The sequence below is a fragment of the Erinaceus europaeus genome, chromosome 2 (assembly GCF_950295315.1).
Source record: "Erinaceus europaeus chromosome 2, mEriEur2.1, whole genome shotgun sequence".
Classification (NCBI taxonomy): Eukaryota; Metazoa; Chordata; class Mammalia; order Eulipotyphla; family Erinaceidae; genus Erinaceus; species Erinaceus europaeus.
In genome coordinates this window covers 36,074,183-36,098,215 of record NC_080163.1, presented here as the reverse complement: position 1 = coordinate 36,098,215, position 24,033 = coordinate 36,074,183, and the positions used below count along the sequence as shown (strand labels likewise).

The following is a 24,033-nucleotide window of genomic DNA, read 5'->3' as shown; positions in this document are numbered from 1 at the left end:
AGCTGGAGTGCAGAGTGCAGTGCTGCAGGTGTCTCTCTCTTTTTCACTCTCTATCACCCCCTTTCCCTCTCAATTTCTGGCTGTCTTTATCCAAAAAATAAATAAAGATTATTTTTAAAAGGGGAGGAGAGAAAGACAATTGCAGCCCTGCTACAGCATTCCTGAAGCTTTCCCCCTGCAGGGGTGGGGGGGACTGAGTGCTTAAACCCAGGTCTAAATGCATCATCACATACGTGCTCAGCCAGTTGCACCACCACCTGGCCCCAGCACAGTGATTTATGTAAAAGACTTTTCTGCTTGAAGTACTGTAGGTCCCAAGTTCAGTCCCTAGCACTGCTGTAATCCAGAGTTGAGCAGTGCTCCAGTTAAAAGAAAAGGAAGAGGGGGGTCGGGCGGTGGCGCAGTGGGTTAAGCGCATGTGGTGCAAAGCGCAGGGACCGGTGTAAGGATCCCGGTTCAAGCCCCCGGCTCCCCACCTGCAGGGGAGTCGCTTCACAGGCGGTGAAGCAGGTCTGCAGGTGTCTATCTTTCTCTCCCCCTCTCTGTCTTTCCCTCCTCTCTCCATTTCTCTCTGTCCTATCCAACAACGAACAACATCAACAATGGCAATAATAATAACCACAAGGAGGCTACAACAACAAGGGCAACAAAAAGGAGAAAAAATGGCCTCCAGGAGCGGTGGATTCATGGTGCAGGCACCGAGCCAGTAATAACCCTGAAGGGGGAAAAAAAAAAAAAAAAGGAAGAGTCATAGTAACTCAAATTTCATTATCTCATTTTCAAAAAAGTGTAACTTTCCTTGTGTTAGCTCTGGTAATACTAATATAATTCTAGAATAGCATCAAACTAATATTATTAATATTATCCATCAGAAAAATATACAAAGAGAGAAGACTAGAAAGAAATAAAATTAGTAAAGAGATTAGTAAAACTCATGATGTTAAGGGTGTTCATCAAACAGACATTTTGTGAGGTTAATAGTTACTTGAACGACATGGGTCTTAAGTGACCCCTTTGGAAAGTATGAGCATATCTGGGAGGCACTGAGACTGTTGGGGAAGACCTACAATTTTACCTCCCTGCCCTTGAAATGTGCTTCCAGGAGTCACCCTAGGGACACAGCATGAGATAGTGATGTAGTGTGGAGACAGTATACAGGATTCAACCTTCTTAAAACCTCTCCACAAATGTACAATAGGTGGGCAGTTGTAGATACCTCCCATGTCACAGTGGCCCAAGACAAGCCAGATGATTTTCCTTACTTATTTAGAACTGCCATCTGCCATTGTAGTGGCCTGCTTCTTCCTTTGGTCTCTACCTGCTCACTGTATTTGCAGACCTACAGTTAATATTGACATAAAAACAGTCAGTACTTGATAAAAGTAATAGCAACTACAACTTGATAAATGTAAACTGACTCTGGCAATGTGAGAGGGAGGTCAGACTAATTTTAGTAGCAGGAAATAATATTATAGCTTTTGAAAAAAAATTCAGTAATGTTTAGGTATCTAGAACTGTGCCTAGAGAGTTTGAAAGTGGGAAAAGAACTTAAGTAAAATGAAAATTTCATATGATCTGACTCCATGGGGTAAATGAGGAAGAAAGAAAAATCAAATGAAGGGAGTTGGGTGGTAGAGCTGCGGGTTAAGCACACATGGCATGAAGCACAAGGGCTGGTATAAGGATCCCGGTTTGAACCCCTGGCTCCCCACCTGCAGGGGAGCCTCTTCACAGGTGGTGAAGCAGGTCTGCAGGTGTCTTTCCCTCTCTCTGTCTTCCCCTCCTCTCTCCATTTCTCTCTGTCCTACCCAACAATAACATCAATACAACAACAATAACAATAACCTACATCAATAACAACAACAATAACCACAACAATTGCTAAACAACAAAAGCAATAAAAAGGGGGGGAAATGGCCTCCAGGAGCAGTGGATTTATGGTGCAGGCACCCAGCCATAGCAGTAACCCTGGAGGAAAAAAAAATTCTAATAAAGACAAACCTATGCACTCAGAATATGGAACTGGGGTGTTGCTAAATCTGATTGGAAGTGGGGCTAGAGACGACCCGAACTGCCCCTGCGGCTACAGACAGACTATGACCCACATAGTCAACGACTGCCACCTCTCCAGATTCAGAGGAGGTCTCGAAACTTTACATCAGGCTCAACCTGACGCTGTTGACTGGCTACGGAAGAAGGGCAAACGCTAGAAGAAATTGGAAGTGGGAAGAGGATTGGGCTTCAAGAGTGACAGGAGTCACATGGACTTTGGTGAAGGGATGTCTTTGGTGGTGTAGTCTCATAGGTTAGAGAGGTGTAGCACAAGTAAAACATTTATACTTTTGTAAAAGGTTTACCTCAACAAACACAAATATAGTTAAAATAAAAACTTGATAATGCAGCTAAAATACTCTAAAAAACCAAATTTAACAGTGACCATATTGCTAATAGTTCTAATATTAAGATTATAGAACATGTTATTTTATTTATTTTTTAAGAAATATTTTACTTATGTATTTATTTTCCTTTATTTTATTTGAGAGGACAGAGAGAAGTTGATAGAAGAGGAGGAGACACACAGACAGAGAAAGAGACAGGGAGGGAGGGAGAGAGAGAAAGCAATCTGCAGCACAGCTTCACCACTAGAGGAGCTTCCCCCCATGCAGATGGGGATCAGGGGATTACACTGATCCTGACACATAGTAACATGTGTACTCAACCACGTGTGCCACTGCCCAGCCCCTAGAACATATTATTATTATTATTTTTACTTTCCAATGTTCTCTTTATAAACTATGTTGAGGTAAAGTTGCCATACAGTAAATTGTACTAATTTAAATTGTATAGAGCCAGACAAGGTGTGTGGTGATTATGGACATGTCTCACATGTGTGAGGGCCTCAGTTGGATTCCCAGCAATTAGCTCTCTCTCTCTCTCTCACACACACACACATACACACACAGTGTACATGACTTATTGATTTTTGTCATATTTATACCCGCACAGAATCATCTCCACCACTAAGGTAACTATATCACTGCTCCTCAGTGCTTCCTTGTGCCTTGATATCCTTCCTACTAAGCCACCCCCTTCCTACCCCTCACTGAGCAATTCCAAGACAACAGCAAACAGAATGTTTTCAATTACAGAACGGATTGCATTTCTAAAAATTTTTATAAATAGAATCATATGTTAGGGATGGGGAGATAACATTATGGTTATACAAAAAAACTTTCATGCTTAAGGCACTATTGATCCCAGGTCCAGTATCCACCATCATCATAAGCCAGAGCTGAGCAAAGCTCTGATAGGGGGGGAAAAAAGGAATCATATGTCATGTACAATAAGAGGCTACCTTCTTTATTTAAGTGTTACTATTGTTTGACATTAACACTTTAAAAATAGTTTGTTTTTAATTTTTAAAATATTTTATTTGTTTAATGAGAAAGATACAGAGAAACACACACACACACACACCAGAACACTGACAGCTCTGATTTATGATAGTGCTGAGGATTGAACCTGGGACGTCAGTGCCTCAACATAAGTCTTTTGCATAATCATTATACTGCCTCCCCAGCCTGACATTTCCTTTTTCCCATCAGGGTTATCACTGGGGCTTGGTGCACGGTGTACCCACTGTTGCTGGCAACATTTTCTTTTTCTTTTCTTTTACTCAATAAGACAGATAAAAATTGAGAGCAGAGGAGGAGGTAGAGAGGGAGAAAAAGAGAGCCACCCGCAGCACTGTTTCACTGCTCATGAAGCTTCCTCCCTGCAGGTGGGGACCACCAGCTTTAACTCAGGTCTTTGCACCTGAGTATACTCAAACAGGTATACTCAAACAAGTATACTCAAACAGGTCCCACCTGGACCCTACATGCACGTTTCTTTTTAAAAATTTTTTATTGGGGGATTACTGGTTTACAGTTGACTATAAATTATAATAATTTAGACTGTGCACACCAAGGTATGTGTTCTACTAGCAGAGCTATGGTCCTAACCTGGCCTACTTTCTCTCAGTATAATTCTTATGTGTGTGTGTGTTTTTTTTTAGTGCAATTATCTTGAGAATCATTCTTGTTCTTACTTGTATCAACAGTTCATATTGTTGATAAGTAGTATTCCATTGTATGGATCACAAAATATACTTATCCATTCATATATTGATGAGCATATAAATTGTTTCCAGTTTTTGGCTACTACAAATAAAGCTGCAAGGCTAGGGAGACAGCATAATGGTTATGCAAAACAACTTTCATGCCAGAGGCTCTGAAGCCCCAGCACCACCATAAAAGAGAGCTGAGCAGTGTTCTGGTGAGAAATAAACAAACAGGCCAGGTGGTGGCACACGCGATTGAGCACTCATATTACAGTATGCAAGGACCCAGGTTCAATCTCCAGTTTCTACCTGTGGTGGCTTCACTAGCAGTGAAGCAAGGCTGCAGATATCTCTCTTTCTCTTCATCTCCATCTCTTCCTTCTTTTTCAGCTTCTCTCTGTCTCTATCGAAAATGAATAAAGAACATTTTAGGGGACCTGGCAATGGCTGACCCGGTTAAATGCACATATTACCAAGGGCAAGGAACCAGGTTCAAGCTCCCACACCTCATGCAGTGAGTCCATTTCATAAATGGTGAGGCAGGTCTGCAGGTGTTTATCTTTCTCTCTTCCTCTCTATTTCCCCATCCTCTCTCTGTTTATCTCTGTCCTACCTAATTTTTTTAAAAAAGGAAAGATTGGCTGTTGGGAGCAGTGGATTCATAGTGTTGGCACCAAGCCTCAGCAACAACCCTGGTGGCATTAATATATTAATATTCTTAATTAATACAATCAATTAATAATACTATTAATTATATATTAATATAATAAAGAGCATATTAAAAAAGAAAATCTGGAGCCCAGGGTTACCATACTGGGTTAAATGCCCATATTATGAAGTGCAAGGATTTTGGTTTCAGCCCCAGACTCCCCATAAGTTGTGAAGCAGGTCTGCATGTCTTTCTCTCTCCTCCCCTCTCAATTTCTCTCTGTCCTAATCCAACAACAACACTGGAAAAAAGAGGCTGCCAGGAGTAGTGTATTCGTAGTGCAGGCACTGAGCTCTAGCAATGACCCTGGAGGCAAGAAAGAAAGAGAGAGATATGAAGGAAGGAAGGAAGGAAGGAAGGAAGGAAGGAAGGAAGGAAGGAAGGTCCTACAAAAGCTTAAACAATGGGAGTCGGGCGGTAGCGCAGCGGGTAAAGTGCAGGTGATGCGAAGCGCAAGAACTGGCATAAAGATCCCAGTTCAAGTTTCGGCTCCCCAACTGCAGGGGAATCGCTTCACAAATGGTGAAGCAGGTCTGCAGGTGTCTGTCTTTCTCTCCCCTTCTCTGTCTTCCCCTCCTCTCTCCATTTCACTCTGTCCTATCCGACAACGACGACATCAATAACAACAACAATAATAATTACAACAGTAAAACAACAAGGGCAACAAAAGGGAATGAATAAATAATAAAAAAAATAAAATTCAAAAAAATTTTAAAAAAAGAAAAAAAAACTTAAACAATAAAAAAATTCTGCTTTCTTTCTTTCTTCCTTTCTTTTTTTTGTCTCCAGGATTACTGCTGGGGCTCAATGCCAGCACTATGAATCCACTGCTCCTGTATGGACATTTTTTTAGACATATTGGATAGGACAGAGAAACTGAGAAGGGAGGGGAAGATAGAGAGGGGGAGAGGATCCCAGTTTGAGCCCCCGGCTCCCCACCTGTAGGAACATTGCTTCACAAGTGGTGAAGCAGGTCTGCAGGTCAATCTTTCTCTCCTCCTCTATATCTTTCCCTCCTTTCTCAATTTCTCTCTGTCCTATCCAACAACAGCAGCAACAACAGAAAAAGAGAGGGGAAAAAAAAGATGGCTGCCAGGAATAGTGTATTAGTGCAGGCACTGAGTCCCAGTGATAACCCTGGTAGCCAAAAAAAAAAAAGCCAAATAAACTGATTACCTGAATACATCAGTATTTATGAAATATATAGACATGTTAGTTTAGAAGCTTCCCACAGAGAGTGGGGACACAGAACTTTGGTAGTGGATGTGTTGTGGAATTATATCTTGTAATTTTACAATCTTGCAACTAGGTCTTAATCACAGATAAAATATAGGAAAATAAATAAAAGCTTCCCACAAAGAAAATTCTGTTTTTAAAATGTATTTTGTACTTCCTATAAAGATCTAAACTTATGAACTAAAAGGGGATGAGTTTCAGATGAGAAGTAATATAATATGTATATATGTTAAGCATGTTGGTAAGGACTGGCTATTAAGTGGAACTTATGTAAGTGGCTGAGTAGTGGCATACCTGGTAGAGCACACACATTACAATGTGCAAGGACCAGAGTTCAAACCCCCTCCATCTGCAGGATAGAAGTTTCATGAGCAATGAAGCAGGGTTGCGGGTGTCTTTCCTTCTCTCTCCTCTACCTCCCCCTTGACTCTCAATTTCTCTCTGTCTCTATCAACCAAAGAAAGAAAAATAAATAAGAAAAGTGATTTTTAAAAATTTCTTTATTATATTTATTTATTCCCTTTTGTCCTTGTTGTTTTATTGTTGTAGTTATTATTGATGTCATTGTTGTTGGATAGGACAGAGAGAAATGGAAAGGGGAGGGGAAGACAGAGAGGGGGAGAGAAAGATAGACACCTGCAGACCTGCTTCACCACTTGTGAAGAGACTCCCCTGCAGGTGGGGGACCCAAGCTTGAACTGGGATCTTTATGCCAGTTCTTGCACTTTGCGCCACCTGCCCTTAACCCACTGCACTACCACCCAACACCCCTCCCTTTTCTTTTTTTTTTTTTTTTTCTCCTCCAGGGTTATTGCTGGGCTCGGTGCCTGCACCATGAATCCACCGCTCCTGGAGGCCATTTTTCCCCCTTTTTGTTGCCCTAGTTGTTGCAGACTCACTGCGGTTATTATTGCCATTGTTGACATTGCTTTGTTGTTGGATAGGACAGAGAGAAGAGGAGAGAGGAGGGGAAGACAGAGAGAGAGGGGGAGAGAAAGATAGACACCTGCATACCTGCTTCACCGCCCGTGAAGCGACTCCACTGCAGGTGGGGAGCCGGGGGCTCGAACCGGGATCCTTACACCGGTCCCTGCGCTTTGCGCCACCGCCCGACCCCCTCCCTTTTCTTTTTAACCGAGTACTGCTCAGCTCTGGCTTATGGTAGTGTGTGAGACTGAATTTGGGACTTTGAAGCCTCAGACATGTGAGTTTTTTTGTCCTTTCATAATAATTATGCTATCTCCCCGACCTTATTTTAGTACTTAATTCATGTACTAAAAAAAAAGTTTTTTTTCTTGTTACTCTATTCCTTATTCCTTCTCAATATAACCTTGTAAATCTTCATAGGTTGAATTTTAAACATGAAACTGGCATAACTTCTAATGGAGGACAAATTACAAGTATTTTTTAATCTAAATATTCTAGTCTAAAAATTATTGGTATAGTTGCCTATTGTGTGTGATTATTAGTTGAAGGTGTTTGTAATAGAAATTACTTGGCAACAACTAAATGTCCACTTACAAGGTTAGATAAATCATGATGGAATATTATACAGCCCACACAGAGAAAGGATAGTTCTTTATGTAGTGATATTGAAGGCTACCAGGACATTTTAAATGAAAAAAGAAGTAACTAACAAGGTATACAGCGTTATCTTGTATGAAAAAAAGTAACTTTGGCCCAGGGATAGCATTCAGGAGTTGCAAGTGTGATGTCCTGGGTTGATTCTCAGCACAGCATATGCTAGAGTAGTTCTCTGGTCTCTCCCTCTCTCTTATTTTATTTTTTTCATTATTTTTTACTTATTTATTGGATAGAAACAGCCAAAAATCTAGATGCAAGGGGGTGCTAGGAACAGAGGGGAGAAGGGAAGGAGAAAGAGAGAGCTGAAGTCCTGCTTCACCACTTGCAAAGCTTTCCCCCTGCAGGTGGAGACCAGGGGCTTGAACCTGGGTCCTTGCACACTGTAATGTGTGCACTCAACCAGGTGCACCACCTTGGGCTTCCCTGGTGTCTCCCTCTCATAAAGATTTTTTTAAAGTAACTACTTACCTGAACATTTACAGTGTTTCTTTGGAAAGATACGTGTACATTGCTAATTGGTTGCTACTAAGACTCCAGTAGTTCAAGTGCAGGGATGGGGGTGGTAATTATTTTCACACTATTTTATTATCATTTGTTTTGCATTTCAGGTTGATACATTGCTACTTTATACAGATAGGCAGATAAGATCTCAATAAAGGGGCCAGGTGGTGGTGCACCTGGTTAAGTCCTCACATTACAGGACCCAAGTTCAAGCTCCTGGTGTCTGTCTTCCTTTCTTCCTCTCTACCTCCTTCCTCCTCTCTCAGTTTTTCTCTCTCTATCCAATAATAAATAAATAAATAATTTTTAAAAAAAGATATCAATAGTGAAGCTTAAATAATAGTCACAGATTTTATAAAGGAAAACACACTTTTATTGATATTGATGAACAGCTTTTAGGGCCAATAAATAAACTTACATATGAACATTCCTTGTAATACAAAGCCCCTCGAAAATCCTACACTTCTCTTTAGAAAAAATTCTTTGGGTTCGGGAGGTGGCACACCTGGTTAAGCACACACGTTGCCATGTGGGAAGACCCTGGTTCAAGTCCCCGCTCCCAACCTGCAGAGGGAACCGATTCAGGAGCGGTGAAGCAGGTATGCAGGTGTTTCTCTTTCTCACTCCCTTTCTGTTTTTTAATTATTCTTCTTTATTTAATTGTAAAATAGAAACACCAACAAGACCATAGGATAAGAGGGGTACAACTGCATAAACTTCCCACCCCCAGAACTCCGTATCCCATCCCCTCCCCTGATAGCTTTCTTATTCTTTATCCCTCTGGGAGTATGGACCCAGGGTCATTATGGGGTGCAGAAGGTGGAAGGTCTGGCTTCTGTAATTGCTTCCCCGCTGAACATGGGCGTTGACAGGTGGATCCATACTCCCAGCCTGCCTCTCTCTTTCCCTAGTGGGGAGGGCTCTGGGGAGGTGGGGCTCCAGGACTTTCTATCTCCCCCTTCCCTCCCAATTTCTCTCTGTCCTATCAAGTACAATAGAAAAAAGAAAAAAAAAATCTTCAAAGTTCATAGAAAGAAAGAAAGAACCACCGCCAATACCCAGCTTCGTGAGGTTCCTTCTTAGGAATAAGAGACAAAAGTCGACAGGTGTTTTTCAAGTTGATGAACTAAAGGCAATCTTTGTAGACAGGTGCCATCCGGGGCTCTAGGAGTTCCCTTGAAAAGCCTGGTTAGTGTCTAACTATTGCTTCACTCTCAATAATAATAATAATAATAAAGTATCTCTCGTTCTGACTTGTAGGACATCAAGCGGTGAAGGAAGTGTTAAAAAAATGCTGATGGAAAAGTAGTAGTGGCAGAATATGTTCAGATGATGAAGAAAGAGACAAGGAGGTCAATCCTGGCTTCTTGGGATGGGGGGGGCAGTTCCGACGAGGCTCTCTGCAGCCTCCCAACAGCAATGGCCTGCAGAGTGGGTTTTCCTGTTCTCGGGCAGGAAGCAGGGCTGGAAGCCTTGGGGTTCAGGGAGACCCCCAGCACAGGCCTCACTCAGAACCTGTCCATCTGGCTGATCTCGGCCCCGCCCTCACGAAGCTCGCTAGCGGCTACGCGCAGGAGGAGGGAGCGCGCACGCGCACGCGCGCTCGCGGACTTGCAGGCCGGGTCCTGCCCAGAGGTTCCGGCCGCGAAGGCCGCCAAGTCTCACAAGTCGCGCTTGGGGGCGCAGGTGCCCGTGCGGATCCCGCCCAGGGTCGCGCGACCCCGCCGCTGCGCACACCACCCCCCTCCCCCACCCCCAAACACCCTCCCCCTGCCCCCCCCCGCCCTGCACCCCCTGGGCCCAGCCCCCCGCGAGCTCCTGGCAGATCTGGCGGGGGGGGGGGGTGAGGGGGCTGACGTCACGTGGCGACGCCTCGCCCCCGCCCGGCCCTGGTCACATGGGTGGCGCGGCCGCTGCGTCAGTGCCAGTCCTGCCTGGCTGCGGGAGTCGAGCCACCGCCTCCGCCGCCGCCGCCGCCCGCGGACGGGGCGGGGATCCCGGTGCCAGGCCCTCGTCAGCCCGCCCCTGCCGCCTCCGCCGGCTGTCCCGGGCCGGGTCCGACCGTCATGGAGCGGGGCGGGACCTCCGCCTCTTCAGTGTGAGGTGCGTAGCTGCCGACGCTTTTCGACATCTCCGGAGCCGCCGCCGCCCGGAGCCCCCGGAGGCCCCCCTCGCCCCCCAGCAGCGTGTCGCCGCAGCCCCCGCACCCCACGGCCCCCGGACAGGGCTCGAATGCACGTCGGCTGAACGTGCAGGCCCGGCGCCGCCGCCGCCGCTGCCGCCGCCGGGAGATGTTTCGGGCCTAGCGGAGCCGGGACTGGAGGTGAGAAGAGCCACTGGCCAGCCCGACGGACGGACTGACGGACTGAAGGCCGAGCCTGGCCGCCCGGGGGATGGTGGTGGTGGTGGTGGTGGTGGTGGTGTGTGTGTGGAGGGGACTCGGGGCCGACGGAGAGGGGGTGTGGGGTGGGGTGATGGTGCTGTAGGCCGGGACTGCGCCATCGGACGGCGCCCCTCATCTTCGCGGTCCACCTTCCCCTTCCCGACACCCATCAGTAAATGGCTGGCCCAGTCTGAACAGCAACACAAATAAACAAACATACCCAAACAAAACAAAATAAAACAACAAAAAAACCCCACCCCATCTTTTCTCCCTCATCTTTTCTTCCCTCCCCCTCCTTGCTCGATTCCTCGATCTGGTCCTCCATTCCTTCCAGCAGAACGCCCCCACCCCGCCTCTCCCCTCCCCCATCCCGGGCCCATTTGTGACTTTGGAAGCCCCCCCCCACGCGCACACACACGCACTGCACACACACGCACACGCACTGCACACACGCACACACACAGCACACACGCACACATTTCAAGTTATTTCTGGTAAGAGAGCGAGCAGGCCCGCGTCCTGGCTCTCCTGGCCTGACTAGTTCTCGCTTTCCTTCTCGCGATCCTGCGCACGGCGCACCCCCCCCCCCCCCCCGCCACCACCGGCGCCCGGACCCAAAAAAAAAATCATGTTAGGGGTTGACTAAAAATGGGAATGACGGTGGGGGGTGAGGGGTGGGGGTGGGGGTGTGGAGCTCAGGTCCCCCCCTCCCCCCCTCCACACCCCTCCCCACCCCAGCTTGTGGCGGCTGGGCCCTGCCAGCCCGTCCCGGGGATGTGGATGTCGAGGCCTCTCCTGCCGCCGCCGCCGCCGCCGCCGCCGCCGCCTGTGCCCGGGGTTAATCTCGTAATTGACGTCAGTGCTTTGTTCCTTCCACTTTGCTGTTCTGGCCCCTCTTTGAGGATGGATCCTGGTGTGTGTGTGTGTGTGTGGGGGGCCGGGGTGGTTCATGGGAGTCTGCAGGGGTAGCCTCACAGGGCCTCCGCGTTCACCCGCCACCAGCATTTGGCAGGGAGCCGAAAGCCCCCCCCCCCACGCCCCCCCTTTCCCAAATGACGGGTTTGTCTGTCGTTCCGCACTCAAAAGAGAGTCTGATTGATTCGGGGAGTCAGTTGGCAATTAAAGGATGGTGTGATTTCTTCCATGCTGGCCATCTGGGGATTTTAAAAGGGGGGTGGGTGGGCGGGGGGCAATCCCTTTAACAGAGATGTGCAACCCCTCCCCGTCCTTTTTTGAGTTTTTTTTTTAAACTGGACAGAATGTATCTATAGGATGCTTGTGAATGTAACTTTTTTTTTTTTTCCTTTTCAATCCGTGTTAGTTTTTCGGGCTAGGGTGTTAAAACCTCAAAGCTTTTGTTTCCATACCGATCCTGCAAAGCTTTTGTAAAGTGCTGCTTTTATTTATCCGTCCTTCTCTGCCTTATTGAAATAGAAGTATTTATGAGAACTTTCTTATTTCGGCGTTTGATGAAGAGCCTTTGTGGCCTATGTGTCTGTCTAGAATCATTTGGGCATATGTGCATAAAGACGTCTTGGCAAGTGGCCACTTTTTTATGTATGTATGTATATAACAAAGCTGGTTTTTAAACCTAAGGTTTATTATCCTTATTTATTATGTTTCTTTCCAGCTCCAAACATAAATATTTTCTCAGGAAGTTGTTTTAAGTTATCTTATAGAGTTGATTTACCTAGAAACAAACAAAAAATATTTTTTTACATAGTTTTATTCAGTTTATGGTAGGCTGATGACTTTTCTTTCTTTTGGGAGGTGGTGTTAGCACTACAGGAATAGTAGGCAGATTTTACTTCAAATAAAATTTTGTGTCAAGTGAGGACAAGGTAGTCAAGTATGTGAACCAACTTTTGCAGTCTGGTTTAAAAAATGGTTAGAAGCATTAAATGGTCTACCATTTGGGTGTGCAAAGGTGATTCTGTCGTGCTGAGCTTGAGCTATGTAATTAAGAATTCTTAAAGATTGAATATTTTCTTTTTGGCACATGACATACAGTCTCTGCTCTTCTGTTATTCAACCCTCTTTGTAGCTATTGATACAGTCTGCTTAGTATTCTAATTTTCTTATAGATCTATAGTAGGGTCTATAGATCAAGAGTTAACATTTAAACCTCTCTGAATAAAGACAACTCTCAGTCCTTATTTTACACCTTGATATTTTGAACTTGAAATAGTTATTTTGCCAGGCTATCCAATTTAAGATTTTACAGAAGGATAATCTAAAGAAAGCTGGACAAATGACCATGGTTTTAAGGGGAACAATTAGTATCATCTATGAAGATGACGGAAGCAGAAGCTTTTTGGAAATTATGTATCTTAATTTTTTTTGAAGAATTAAAGTGAAAAGCCTGGTTTAATGTGTACCTGATAGGAACAAAGAAAACAGGTATTTCTTTCGCAACTATCTACTGGTTTAGAATAGAGTTCAAAATATATGAGCCTTCTCTCTGTAGTGTTTTCCATAAAATCAAAGAGGTGTTCATAAGTATGAAGGCACGCCTGGACAATGACCCAAAATTGCAGTATGTGCTTTCAGTTGATGGTTTAGATGTTTTGTTTTAGCTCTATTCTGCAGATACCTTACTATCAAAACTTTTCTATGTGATACAAACATTTCCTAGCTTTTGGGTTATAGACAGCACACCAGACTTGCATGCCTGAGTCCCCAGAGGTTCCACGGTCAATCCCCAGCACCATCATAGGCCAGAAACAAGCAGTGCTTTTGTTTCTCTCATGAAAATAAATAAGGGAGCTGGGCTGTAGCTCAGCGGGTTAAGCGCACATGGTGCGAAACACAAGGAGCAGCAGAAGGATCCCAGTTCAAGCCCCCGGCTCTCCACCTGGAGGGGAGTCGCTTCACAGGCGGTGAAGCAGATCTGCAGGTGTCTTTCTCTCCCCCCTCTTTCTTCCCCTTCTCTCTCCATTTCTCTCTGTCCTATCAAACAACGGCATTAATAACTACAACAATAAAACAAGGGTAACAAAAGGGAATAAAAATATAAAAAAAAATATATATATATGTATTTCCTAGTTTTTGACCCACTAGTCCTCATTATGTCTTATCTGTTTCCGTTTTCATTTCCTTTGATAAGTTGAAACAATTATATTTGATTTCTGGGAGGATGTTTGCTAGTCATAGTTATTGTGAAATAAAATATAGCCAGTGACTAGAAAGGCTACTTACAACCAGCCTGACCTGTTACCTGACTGTTTTTTCCTTCCTCTTTGGTTTAAAACTTGTAGTAACTCTCTATATTGACTTGTTTTGGCCATTCAAAATTATATTCTAACATAGTGGGTAACAGTAATGAAAATTACAGTTACTGAATTTTGGCCAATCTTCTGCTTCCCTGTTTTGTCTTGGTGTTCATTTTCACCTGAAGAGTTTTTTTTAAAGAACATTTTATTATCTTTACTTATTTATTGGATAGAGACAGCCAGCAATTGGAAGGGGACGGGTACATAGAGAGGGATAAACATAATAGGTATATGTGTGACTTGGAACGGTAAAGAAGATGTGATCATAGAGTAATAAAAGGGCAAATATATACAAATATAGACAGATCATTGTAGAAATAATAGTTAAACCACATCTACAACCTTAAGAGAACTGCTGTAGTGTACAATAGAGGGATTGGGGATTAAGAACTCTGGTGGTGAGAAAAGTGTGGAGCTGTATACCTCTGTTACCTTGTGATTTTATAAATCAATATTAAATCACTAATAATAATAAAACAGAGATGGAAAGAGACAGAGAGACGCCTGCAGCACTGCTCCACCATTTGCATAGCTTTCCCCTGCAGGTGGGGACTGGCAACTCGAACCTTATGCATTATAACATGTACTCAACAAGGTGTGTCACCACCCAGCCCCTTCACCTTAAGAATTTTAATGACACTGTCATATAAAAATTAGAATCACTGAATGTATTTCTAAAATAAATACTTTAAATTTTTGATATTAGAATTACTTATTCTATACTTGAAGTAGGGAATCTTATTTAATGCCTACCTGTTTCACTGGCTATACTTTATTAAAAAAAAACCTGTATCATGAGGAATGTTGTAAGAAGACATTTCTTGTAACTTTGTCTATTGAAGTGTGATGAACTGTACTGGTGCTTTTAGGCTGCAGACAGCTTATTAGTGGGTACAGTTTTAAAGTAATTACTTAGATCATTTCCTAGTACAGGTGAAATAACTGCATGCATTATTTTCTCAGAGTTATATCAAGGAAAATAATCCAGCACTGTCATGAATGGATTTCTCTGGACATGCAGTATGGTTTATCTATCCAGATATTGTCATGATCTGTCCTGGGACTGACCTCTGTGGGGGGGACAAATTATAGAGATTTATTTAAGAGAAAACAAGAACTGAAGCTGGTATGTGCAGTGCCCAGGGTTCAAACTCAGGACCTCATGTTTCCCAGTCCTATGCTCTACCACTGTGCCACCTGCCTAGCTGCTATGACTTTGCCTTTTCATTAGGGTAAATATAGTGTTTTGGAGCCATGAATACAGAACAGTACTTGTACATGGATCATCACACTTCTTTTTAAAATTTTTTAAAAAATTTTCTCTTGTTGCCCTTTTTTTATTGTTGTAGTTATTATTGTTATTATTGATGTCATCATTGTTGGATAGGACAGAGAGAAATGGAGAGAGGAGGAGAAGACAGAGAGGGGGAGAGAAAGACACCTGCAGACCTGCTTCACCGCCTGTGAAGTGACTCCCCTGCAGGTGGGCTCGAACCGGGATCCTTACACCACTGGTCCTTGTGCTTTGCGCGACGTGCACTTAACCCACTGTGCTACCGCCCAACTCCCGGATCATCACACTTCTACAATTGCTTCCATTCATTCAGTCTAGAATCTCTCATTCTCTACCTGCTAAAATGTTCTTTTTTAAAAAATATATTTATTTATTTTATAAATGAGAAAGGGGTTAAGAGAGAGACAATCTGAGCATTACTCTGGCACATGAAATGCAGGGTGTCAAATTTGGGACCTTATGCTTAAGAGTCTAGTTCCTTAGCCACTGTTCCACCTCCCGGACCACTAGGGACCTTATGCTTAAGAGAGAGTTCAAGTCTTTTTTTAAAAAAAATATTATTTATTATTTTTAAACTATTTTTTAAACTTTATATATTTATTTTATTTGATAGGACACTGAGAAATTTAGAGGGAAGGGGATAGAGAGGGAGAAAGACAGAGAGACACCTGCAGCCCTGCCTCACAGATCATGACGCTTTTCCCCTGCAGGTGGTAACTGGGGACTTGAACCCAGGTCCTTGTGCACTGTAATGTACACACTTAACCATGCCCCAAAGTCCAAATCCTTATCCATTGTGTTACCACGCAGGCCACAATGTTATCTTTTTAAAAGATGTATTTAGTTAGGAGAAAGAGAGAGAGGAGCAAGGGCACACCAGAGCATCACTTTGGCACATGTGATGCCAGGGATTGAATTTGGGACTTCAGGCCCACACGTCCAAAGCTTTATTCACAGTGTCACTTCCGAGGTCACTGCAGTGCTATCTTTGATAGCATGAATCGAGGATTTTGACATGCATGCATACCCGAGTAAACTTCCTGGCCCAATTTCCCTCCTTTCCTTTCTGGCTCCTTCCCTCCCTCCCTCCTTTTGTAGTCTCTGACCCCTCACCCAGGGACAGAAGGACAGCAAAGAGACACCACAATCCTACTCCGTATCCATGGAGTGTTGTTCATGGTGCACTTAACGTGATACCAGGATTCAAACCCAGTGTCTTATACTTGGCAAAGCATGTGCCCTATCTGGTGTCCACTGAACATTACCATTTTTTAGTATATGTGCTACTGAAGCAAGCACAGAACATTACCATTTTTAAGGCCCAATTCTAGCACCATTGCCTTAAAGTTTTGTTTTATTCTTTACCATACACTACTTGTAACTTTAAAGAGACCTAGTAAAAGACTGTCATTTAGACTAGATGGAGGCATAAAAACCTTCTCAGACAAGTAGCAGTTGAAAGAATCAATTATCACCAAACCTGCCCTGAAAGAAGTTCTGAAAGGACTCCTATAAGTAAGCAGATCACCATAAACATGCCATATATCAGAATGCTCTAAAAATCTACAATAATAGCATTAAAATATCTTCAATCTATGATATAAATAAATGTCAATGGCCTGAATTCACCTAGAGTAGGAAGATGGATCAGAAAACACAACCCAACCATATGTTGTCTGCAGGAATCCCACCTAACTCAACAAGACAAACACATAATCAAAGTGAAAGGATGGAAAACTACCATACATGCCAATGGAACACACACACACACACACACACACACACACACACACACACACACACGGCAGGAACAGCTACACTCATTTCTGACATGATAGACCTTAAAATAAATAAAATTTAAAAAGATAGGATGGACATTACTTAATGCTCAGAGGATCAGTCAATCAATCAAGAGAACTTAATGATTATCAACATCTATGCACCCAAGGAGAGGCCATCTAAATACATCTGCTGAAAGAGCTACAGCAATATAGTAACAGCAACATAGTAATAGTAATAGTAGGGGACTTAAACACCCTACTCTCTCAACTTGACAGATCATCCAGGCAGAAAATCAACAAAGAAATGAAAGAGCTAAATGAAGAGATAGATAAACTAGAAGTATTAGACATTTTCAGAGTAAAAATGGTAATTTCACCAGTTTCAGCCTATGATGGATGGGGCTTGAAAAAAATCATGTTAAGTGAAATAAGTCAGAAACAGAAAGATGAATAAGGGATGATCTCATTCATAGGCAGAAGTTGAAAAACAAGATCAGAAGAAAAAACACTAAGCAGAACTTGGACTGGAGTTGGTGTACTGCACCAAAGTAAATGACTCTGGGATGGGTGGGTGGAGGGAGAGTTCAGGTCCTGGAACAGGATGGCAGAGGACCTAGTGGGGGTTGTATTGTTGTGTGGAAAACTGAGAAGTGTTATGCATGTACAAACTATTGTATTTACTGTTGTCTGTAAAACATTAATCTCCCAATAGAGAAATAATAAAAAAAAGGGCAAGAGACAGCATAATGGTTATATAAAAAAAAAAAGAGAGAGAGAGAGACCTAGTAAAAACTGAGCTACTGGGAGTCAGGCAACAATAATAATTACAACAATAAAACAACAAAGGCAACAAAAAGGAATAAATTAATTAATTAAAAAAACTGAGCTACTCTGTACTGTGCCTTCTAATTTGTCAAATATATAGACATTGTTTACTGTTATATCAATTTTATTTTTTTGTTTATGTGCTAGGGTATATGTTCTGCCTCTGAGGAACATCTTCCATCCCTGTCTTTTATCTTCTTTTTTTTTCTTTTTTTAAATAATGAGAACCATAGGAGGAGAGAGAAAGAACCAGACATTACTCTGGTACATGTGCTGCCAGGCATTGAACTCAGGACCTCACGCTTGAGAGTCTGATGCTTTATCCACTGCGCCACCTCCGAGACCACCCTTTTATCTTCTTATATTTTGTACTATTAACCATTTTTTACCTTGATACTATCTTTTTTATTTTCATTTCCTTTCCTGTCTTTCTTCCTACTAGCTGCTTCTTTGCAGACTTTTATTTTTAAACTTTATTTTATTTGATAGGACAGAGAAAAATTGAGAGGGAAGGGAGATAGGGAGGGAGGGAGAGAAAGAGACAGCTGCAGCACTTGTGAAGCTTTCTTCTTGCAGGTGGGGAGTGAGGGCTTAAACCTGGGTCCTTGTGATGTTAACGTGTGTTTAACCATGTATGCCACTAGTCAGTGCTCTTTGCAGACTCTTTAATTCTCTGCTAATCCCTTGGTATTGATAGTCTTAGATTTTAACTATGACCTCTTCTTATTACTGTTCTGGGTGACTGAGTTCAGTTATATATCTTTAACTACCATTTTTTTTTTTTTTTGCTTCCAGGGTTATTGCTGTGTCTGGGTGCCAGCACTATGAATCCACTGCTCTTGGAGGCTATCTTTCCCCTTTTGTTGCCTTCGTTGTTGTTATTATTACTTTTTTCATTGCTGTTATTGTTTTTATAGGACAGAGAGAAACCGAGATAGGAGGGGAGGACAGAGAGGGGGAGAAAAAGACACCTGCAGACCTGCTTCACCACCTGTGAAGTGACCCCCTGCAGGTGGGGAGCTGGGGACTCGAACCAGGATTCTTACGCCGGTCCTTGCACTTCGTGCCATGTGCGCTTAACCTGCCGCACTACTACCCAGTCCCAGCTACCATCTCTTAAATCCTTTGTATCAGAATACTTTTTTTTGGGTGGGGGGGGTGGAGAAGTGGTCACTGGGACTTCACTGGTCTAGGCCAATTTTTTTTTTTCCAGATGGAAATAGACAGATATAGAGAGACAGAGAGAAAGAGACCATGGCACCAAAGCTTCTCTCAGTGCAGTATTGAGGGCGAGCAGCATAGAACACTTTCAAGTGAATAACCCATTTTAGATTGTCCAGTAGCTACATTGCTTTAGTTAGGAGTGTGACCTAATGCAAATGTAGAGAAATTTATTGGGAATACATATTCCATTAATACTAAGAAAGTCAATCAAACCATTGGAGTATAGCTAGAATCAGTAACAGGACCAGGAGCTCCAAATGTGGTCAGGAGTGCCTCTTCTCAGGAATATTCTTTGTAAATTCAGTTAGTTTTGTCTTGCTACAGACCAACTTTAACACTTCCCAATATCTTTTTTTAAAAAAGAGTTGTTTACTAGAGAGAGAGAGGAGGAAGAGAGAGAAACAGAGTTTCATCCTGGAAATAGAACATGGGGCCTCATACTTGAGACTCAGTGCTTTATTCACTGTTCAACCTCTTGGGCTACTTGTAATATCAAAGTTTTTAGTTTTGAATGTTCTATCTTATATCATCAGATACTGACCACTGCTTGTGAAGCTTCCCCCCTGTTGGGACTAGGGGCATGAACCTAGGTCCTTGATCATGGTAATGTACATTTACCACTGCCTGGCTCCCTCCTGGGGAGAGTCTTAGGTTATGTTCACCTTTGGACTACAACTTTGACTAGAAGACAATTTATGTATGGGGCTGTGTTCTAGCTACAGATTCTTGGAAGTAGAGTAAAAGACATTGTGAAACTTAATTGTCTCCCTTATACATCCTATGTCTACTTATTGATATTAAGGGCATACAGTCCTACTTACACACACATTTCTTTGCAGTGATTTAGCTATATATAACAACAGATACTATATTCTCTTCTGTTGAGATAACTCAAATTCATATCTAACAGCAACACCTGGAGGCTATTGTCCTGATTATAGATACTAATGGTAAAATTCTTTATTAATCAGGACCAGACATGCTTTGTTAATGACTGAAAACCTTGGACTAAATACTAAGTTTTAAAAATCTCTAACATAATGATTAATAATGTTGGGGGCTGAAGGGGGGGCTAATAATTTTGTGAGAACAGGGATGGGTAAATAATTGTTTTATTTTAAATATATATTTTAAATATTTACTTATTCCCTTTTCTTGCCCTTTTTTATTGTTGTAGATATTGTTGTTATTGATGTCATCATTGTTGGATAGGACAGAGAGAAATGGAGAGAGGAGGGGATGACAGGGGGAGAGAAAGATAGACACCTGCAGACCTGCTTCACCACTTGTGAAACGACACCTCTGCAGGCGGGGAGCTGGGGGCTCGAACCGGAGGCTCGAGCTGGGATCCTTACGCCGGTCCTTGCACTTTGTGCCACCTGTGCTTAGCCTGCTGCACTACCGCCTGACTCCCTATTTAAAATATTTTTATTTATTTATTGTTAGATAGAGACATAGAAATTGAGAGGGGAGGGAGGAGATAAACACCTGCAGCCTTGCTTTATCATTCATGAGGCTTTTCTTCTGCAGTAGGGGACCAGCGGCTTGAACTTGGGTCCTTGCACACTGTAACCTGAGTGCTTAACCAGGTGGACCACCGCCTGGCTTCAGAAGATAATTGTTTTAAAATTTACACTATCTTGCTTGGGTGGCTACAGTGTAAGGTAAATGATAATACTCTCAAACTGCATGGCCTTCTTTTCTTTGTATATTTTAAATGGAGTAAAAAATTTTTTGTAGTGTTCGGTCAGCTAAATGCATTTTCAGTTCTGTTCACTAGGAGAACTTTCTTTCTTTCTTTCTCTTCTTTCTTTATATCTATCTATTATTATTTTTATTTTATTTTATTTTTACCAGAGCACTGCTCAACTCTGATTGATGATTGTGCTGGGTATTGAACCTGGGATAAAAGCCTCAGGCTTAGGGGGTTGAGTAGTGGTGCCCCTGGTTGAGTATACATGTGGCAACATGCAGGACCTGGGTTCAAGCCCCTGGTCCGCAACTGCAGGGAGAAAGCTTTGTGAATGGTGAAGCAGTGCTGCAGGTATCTCTCTGTCTTTCTACCACCCCTTTCCCTCTCAATTTCTGATAGTCTCTATCTAATAAATAAGAAAGACAATAAAAGGAAAGAAAAAAGAAAACAAAAGCCAGCCTCAGGTTTAAAAGTCATTTGTACAATCATTGTGCTGTCTCCCCAGCCCCCTTCTCTATTTTTTATGTATATATTTATTTATTTATTTTTGGATAGAGACAGAGAAATTGAGAGGGGAGAGTGAGATAGAGAGGGAGAGTGACAGACAGACACCTGCAGCACAGCTTTACCACTTGTGAAGCTTTCTCCCTGTAGGTGGGGACCAGGGGCTTGAACCTGGGCTCTTGCACACAGTAATGTGAGTGCTTACCAGGTGCACCACCACCTGGCCCCCTATTTTCTTTTTTAAAATTATTTTAAAAAAAGAGACATTAACAAAACCATGGATAGGAGGGGTACAACTCCACACAATTCCCACCACCAGATCTCCATATCCCATCCCCTCCCCTGATAGCTTTCCTATTCTTTATCCCTCTGGGAGTATGGACCCAGGGTCATTGTGGGATGCAGAAGGTGGATGGTCTGGCTTCTGTAATTGCTTCCCCACTGAACATGGGTGTTAACTGGTCGATCTATACTCGCAGCCTGCGTCTCTCTTTCCCTAGTGGAGCTGGACTCTGGGGAAGCAGAGCTCCAGGACATATTGGTAAGGTTGTCTATCCAGGGAAGTCTGGTCGGCATCATGCAGGCATCTGGAACCTGGTGGCTAAAAAGAAAGTTAACATACAAAGCCAAACAAACTGTTGAACAATCATGGACCTAAAGGCTGGAATAGTGCAGATGAAGTGTTGGGGGGTACTCACTGCAGACTATTGTGTACTTTTGCTCTCAGGTATATATTTTGCCCAAGTTTATGGATATGTGTGAACATATGCTCCATCTCATAGGACCAGTCTATATCTAGGTTTTGGGACTTTGTTAGGAAGTGAACCACCTGGAATGGAATTAGGGAATGCCATAAAAGGAAAGGTCTCACCCGAGTAATGAAGCTGAAGGGTTGTCATTCCACACCTGAAGTCTCTGGACACAGTCTGAAGTGAAGCATACTGAGATGGTACTTGCATTGATTAGGTTGGGATCAGCGGATACAATATTATTTGGTATGAATTAAGAGAAGCATGCAGGAAAGTGCACCCCACCCTAAGATTCCAGTACTGGGGGAAATATAGGTTCTATAATGGAAATGTGAGGTTCCTGCTATCTTAGGGTTCAAGAAGACAATAGATAGTTATTGTTGTAATCACATTGGTAATTGGGTTAACTTTGAAAAATCCCTTTGTTAGGATTTGCTGTATCATACACACCCTCACCATAATTTATGTTCTTTGACATTATTTATATATAGCTGTGCCACCGGTTGCTTCTGTTCTCCCTGGTCTAAGCTCTTGAGTGAGTCAGCATATCAAAGACTCAGCCTATGTATTGAAAAGACTCAGTCTGTGCTTTAAAAAGTTTGAGACATAAAATCAATTTTTCCCTTCTTAATTAAATAGAGATTTATATGACTACAAATTAATAGGAGTGTACATAAACACCATTTCACCACCAGAAGACTGTGTCCTATCCCACTCCCCAACCCCCAACTCCCCCCGCTGTCCCGGGAAGCTGAATATCCACCCTCACTCCAGGGTTCTTACTTTGGTGCCCTACTCCAGATTTAGTCAAATCCTGCTTTTAGTTTCCCTTTCTGTTCTTCTTTCTCAACTTCTGTTGATGAGTGGGATCATTCCATACTCATCTTTATCTTTCTGACTTAGCTCACATAACATAATAGCTCTGTCCAAGATGGGCCAGAGAAGGTGGGTTCATTGTTCTTAATAGCTGCATAGTATTCCATTGTGTATATATACCACAGCTTTCTCAGCCACTCATCTGTTGCTGGGCACCTGGGTTGCTTCCCGGTTTTAGCTATTACGAATTGTGCTGCTATGAACATAGGTGTACAAATATCTTTTTGGTTGGGTGTTATGGAGTCTTTGGGGTATATCCCCAAGAGATGAATTACTGGGTCATATGGTACGTCCATGTCTAGCCTTGTGAGAGTTCTCCAGACTGCTCTCCACAGAGGCTGTACCAGTTTACATTCCCACCAGCAGTGCAGAAGGGTTCCTCTGTCCCCACAGCCTCTCTAGCATTTGTTGCTGCTGTCCTTTTTGATGTATGCCATTCTCACAGGGGTGAGGTGGTATCTCAATGTTGTCTTTATTTGCATTTCTCTGACAATTAGTGACCTAGAGCAATTTTTCATAGCTTTGTTAGCCTTTTGGATCTCTTCTGTAGTGAGCTGTTCATATCCTCTGCCCATTTTTGGATGGGGTCATTTGCTTTTTTGTTGCTAAGTTTGCTGAGCTCTTTGTATATTTTGGTGATTAGTCTGTTGTCTGATGTATATAGCATGTGAAGATCTTCTCCCATTCTGTGAGGGGTCTCCTTGTTTGTGTGATAGTTTCTTTGGATGTGCAGAAGCTTTTCAAATTGATATGGTCCCATTGATTTGTTTCTGATTTAGTTTTCCTTGCAATTGGGTTTGTATCATCAAAGATGTCCTTGAGGTTTAGGTGGGAAAGTGTTCCACCAATGTTTTCCTCTAAGTATTTGATTGTTTCTGGTCTAACATCCATGTCCTTGATCCATTTGGAGTTGATTTTTGTTTCTGGTGAATAAGGTGGTTTAGTTTTATTCTTCTGCATGTTTCAACCCAGTTTTCCCAGCATCATTTATTGAAGAGAGCCTCCTTCCTCCATTTAATACTTTCGGCCCCCTTATCAAAGATTAGATGCCCATAGGTGTGGGAGTTTAGTTCTGGGCTTTCAATTCTGTTCCACTGGTCTGTGTGCCTATTTTTGTTCCAGTGCCAGGCTGTTTTGATGATGATGGCCTTATAATATAGTTTGAGATCTGGGAGTGTGATGCCTCCATTTCTGTTTCTTTTCATCAAGATTGTTTTGACAAATCTGGATTTTTTTCTGGTTCCAGATAAATGATTGTAGTTTATGTTCTATTCTCTTAAAGAAGCTTGGTGGAACTTTG

General features: G+C 42.8%; 1 protein-coding gene across 5 annotated transcripts in view; it reads left to right on the top strand.

The window, feature by feature from the left end:
- Positions 1–9,974: 9,974 nt before the first annotated feature.
- Positions 9,975–24,033, top strand: part of AFF4 (ALF transcription elongation factor 4) — a 102,623-nt gene continuing 88,564 nt past the window's right edge. For 2 of the 5 annotated variants that reach the window (XM_060178022.1, XM_060178017.1), the window contains exon 1: positions 9,975–10,235. In XM_060178022.1, coding sequence (XP_060034005.1) covers positions 10,030–10,235 — 206 coding nt within the window. In that variant the 5' untranslated portion in view covers positions 9,975–10,029. Of the gene's footprint in view, positions 10,456–24,033 lie in introns of all 5 variants that reach the window. The other 3 variants (XM_007519917.3, XM_016186792.2, XM_060178042.1) reach the window with 2 other exon arrangements.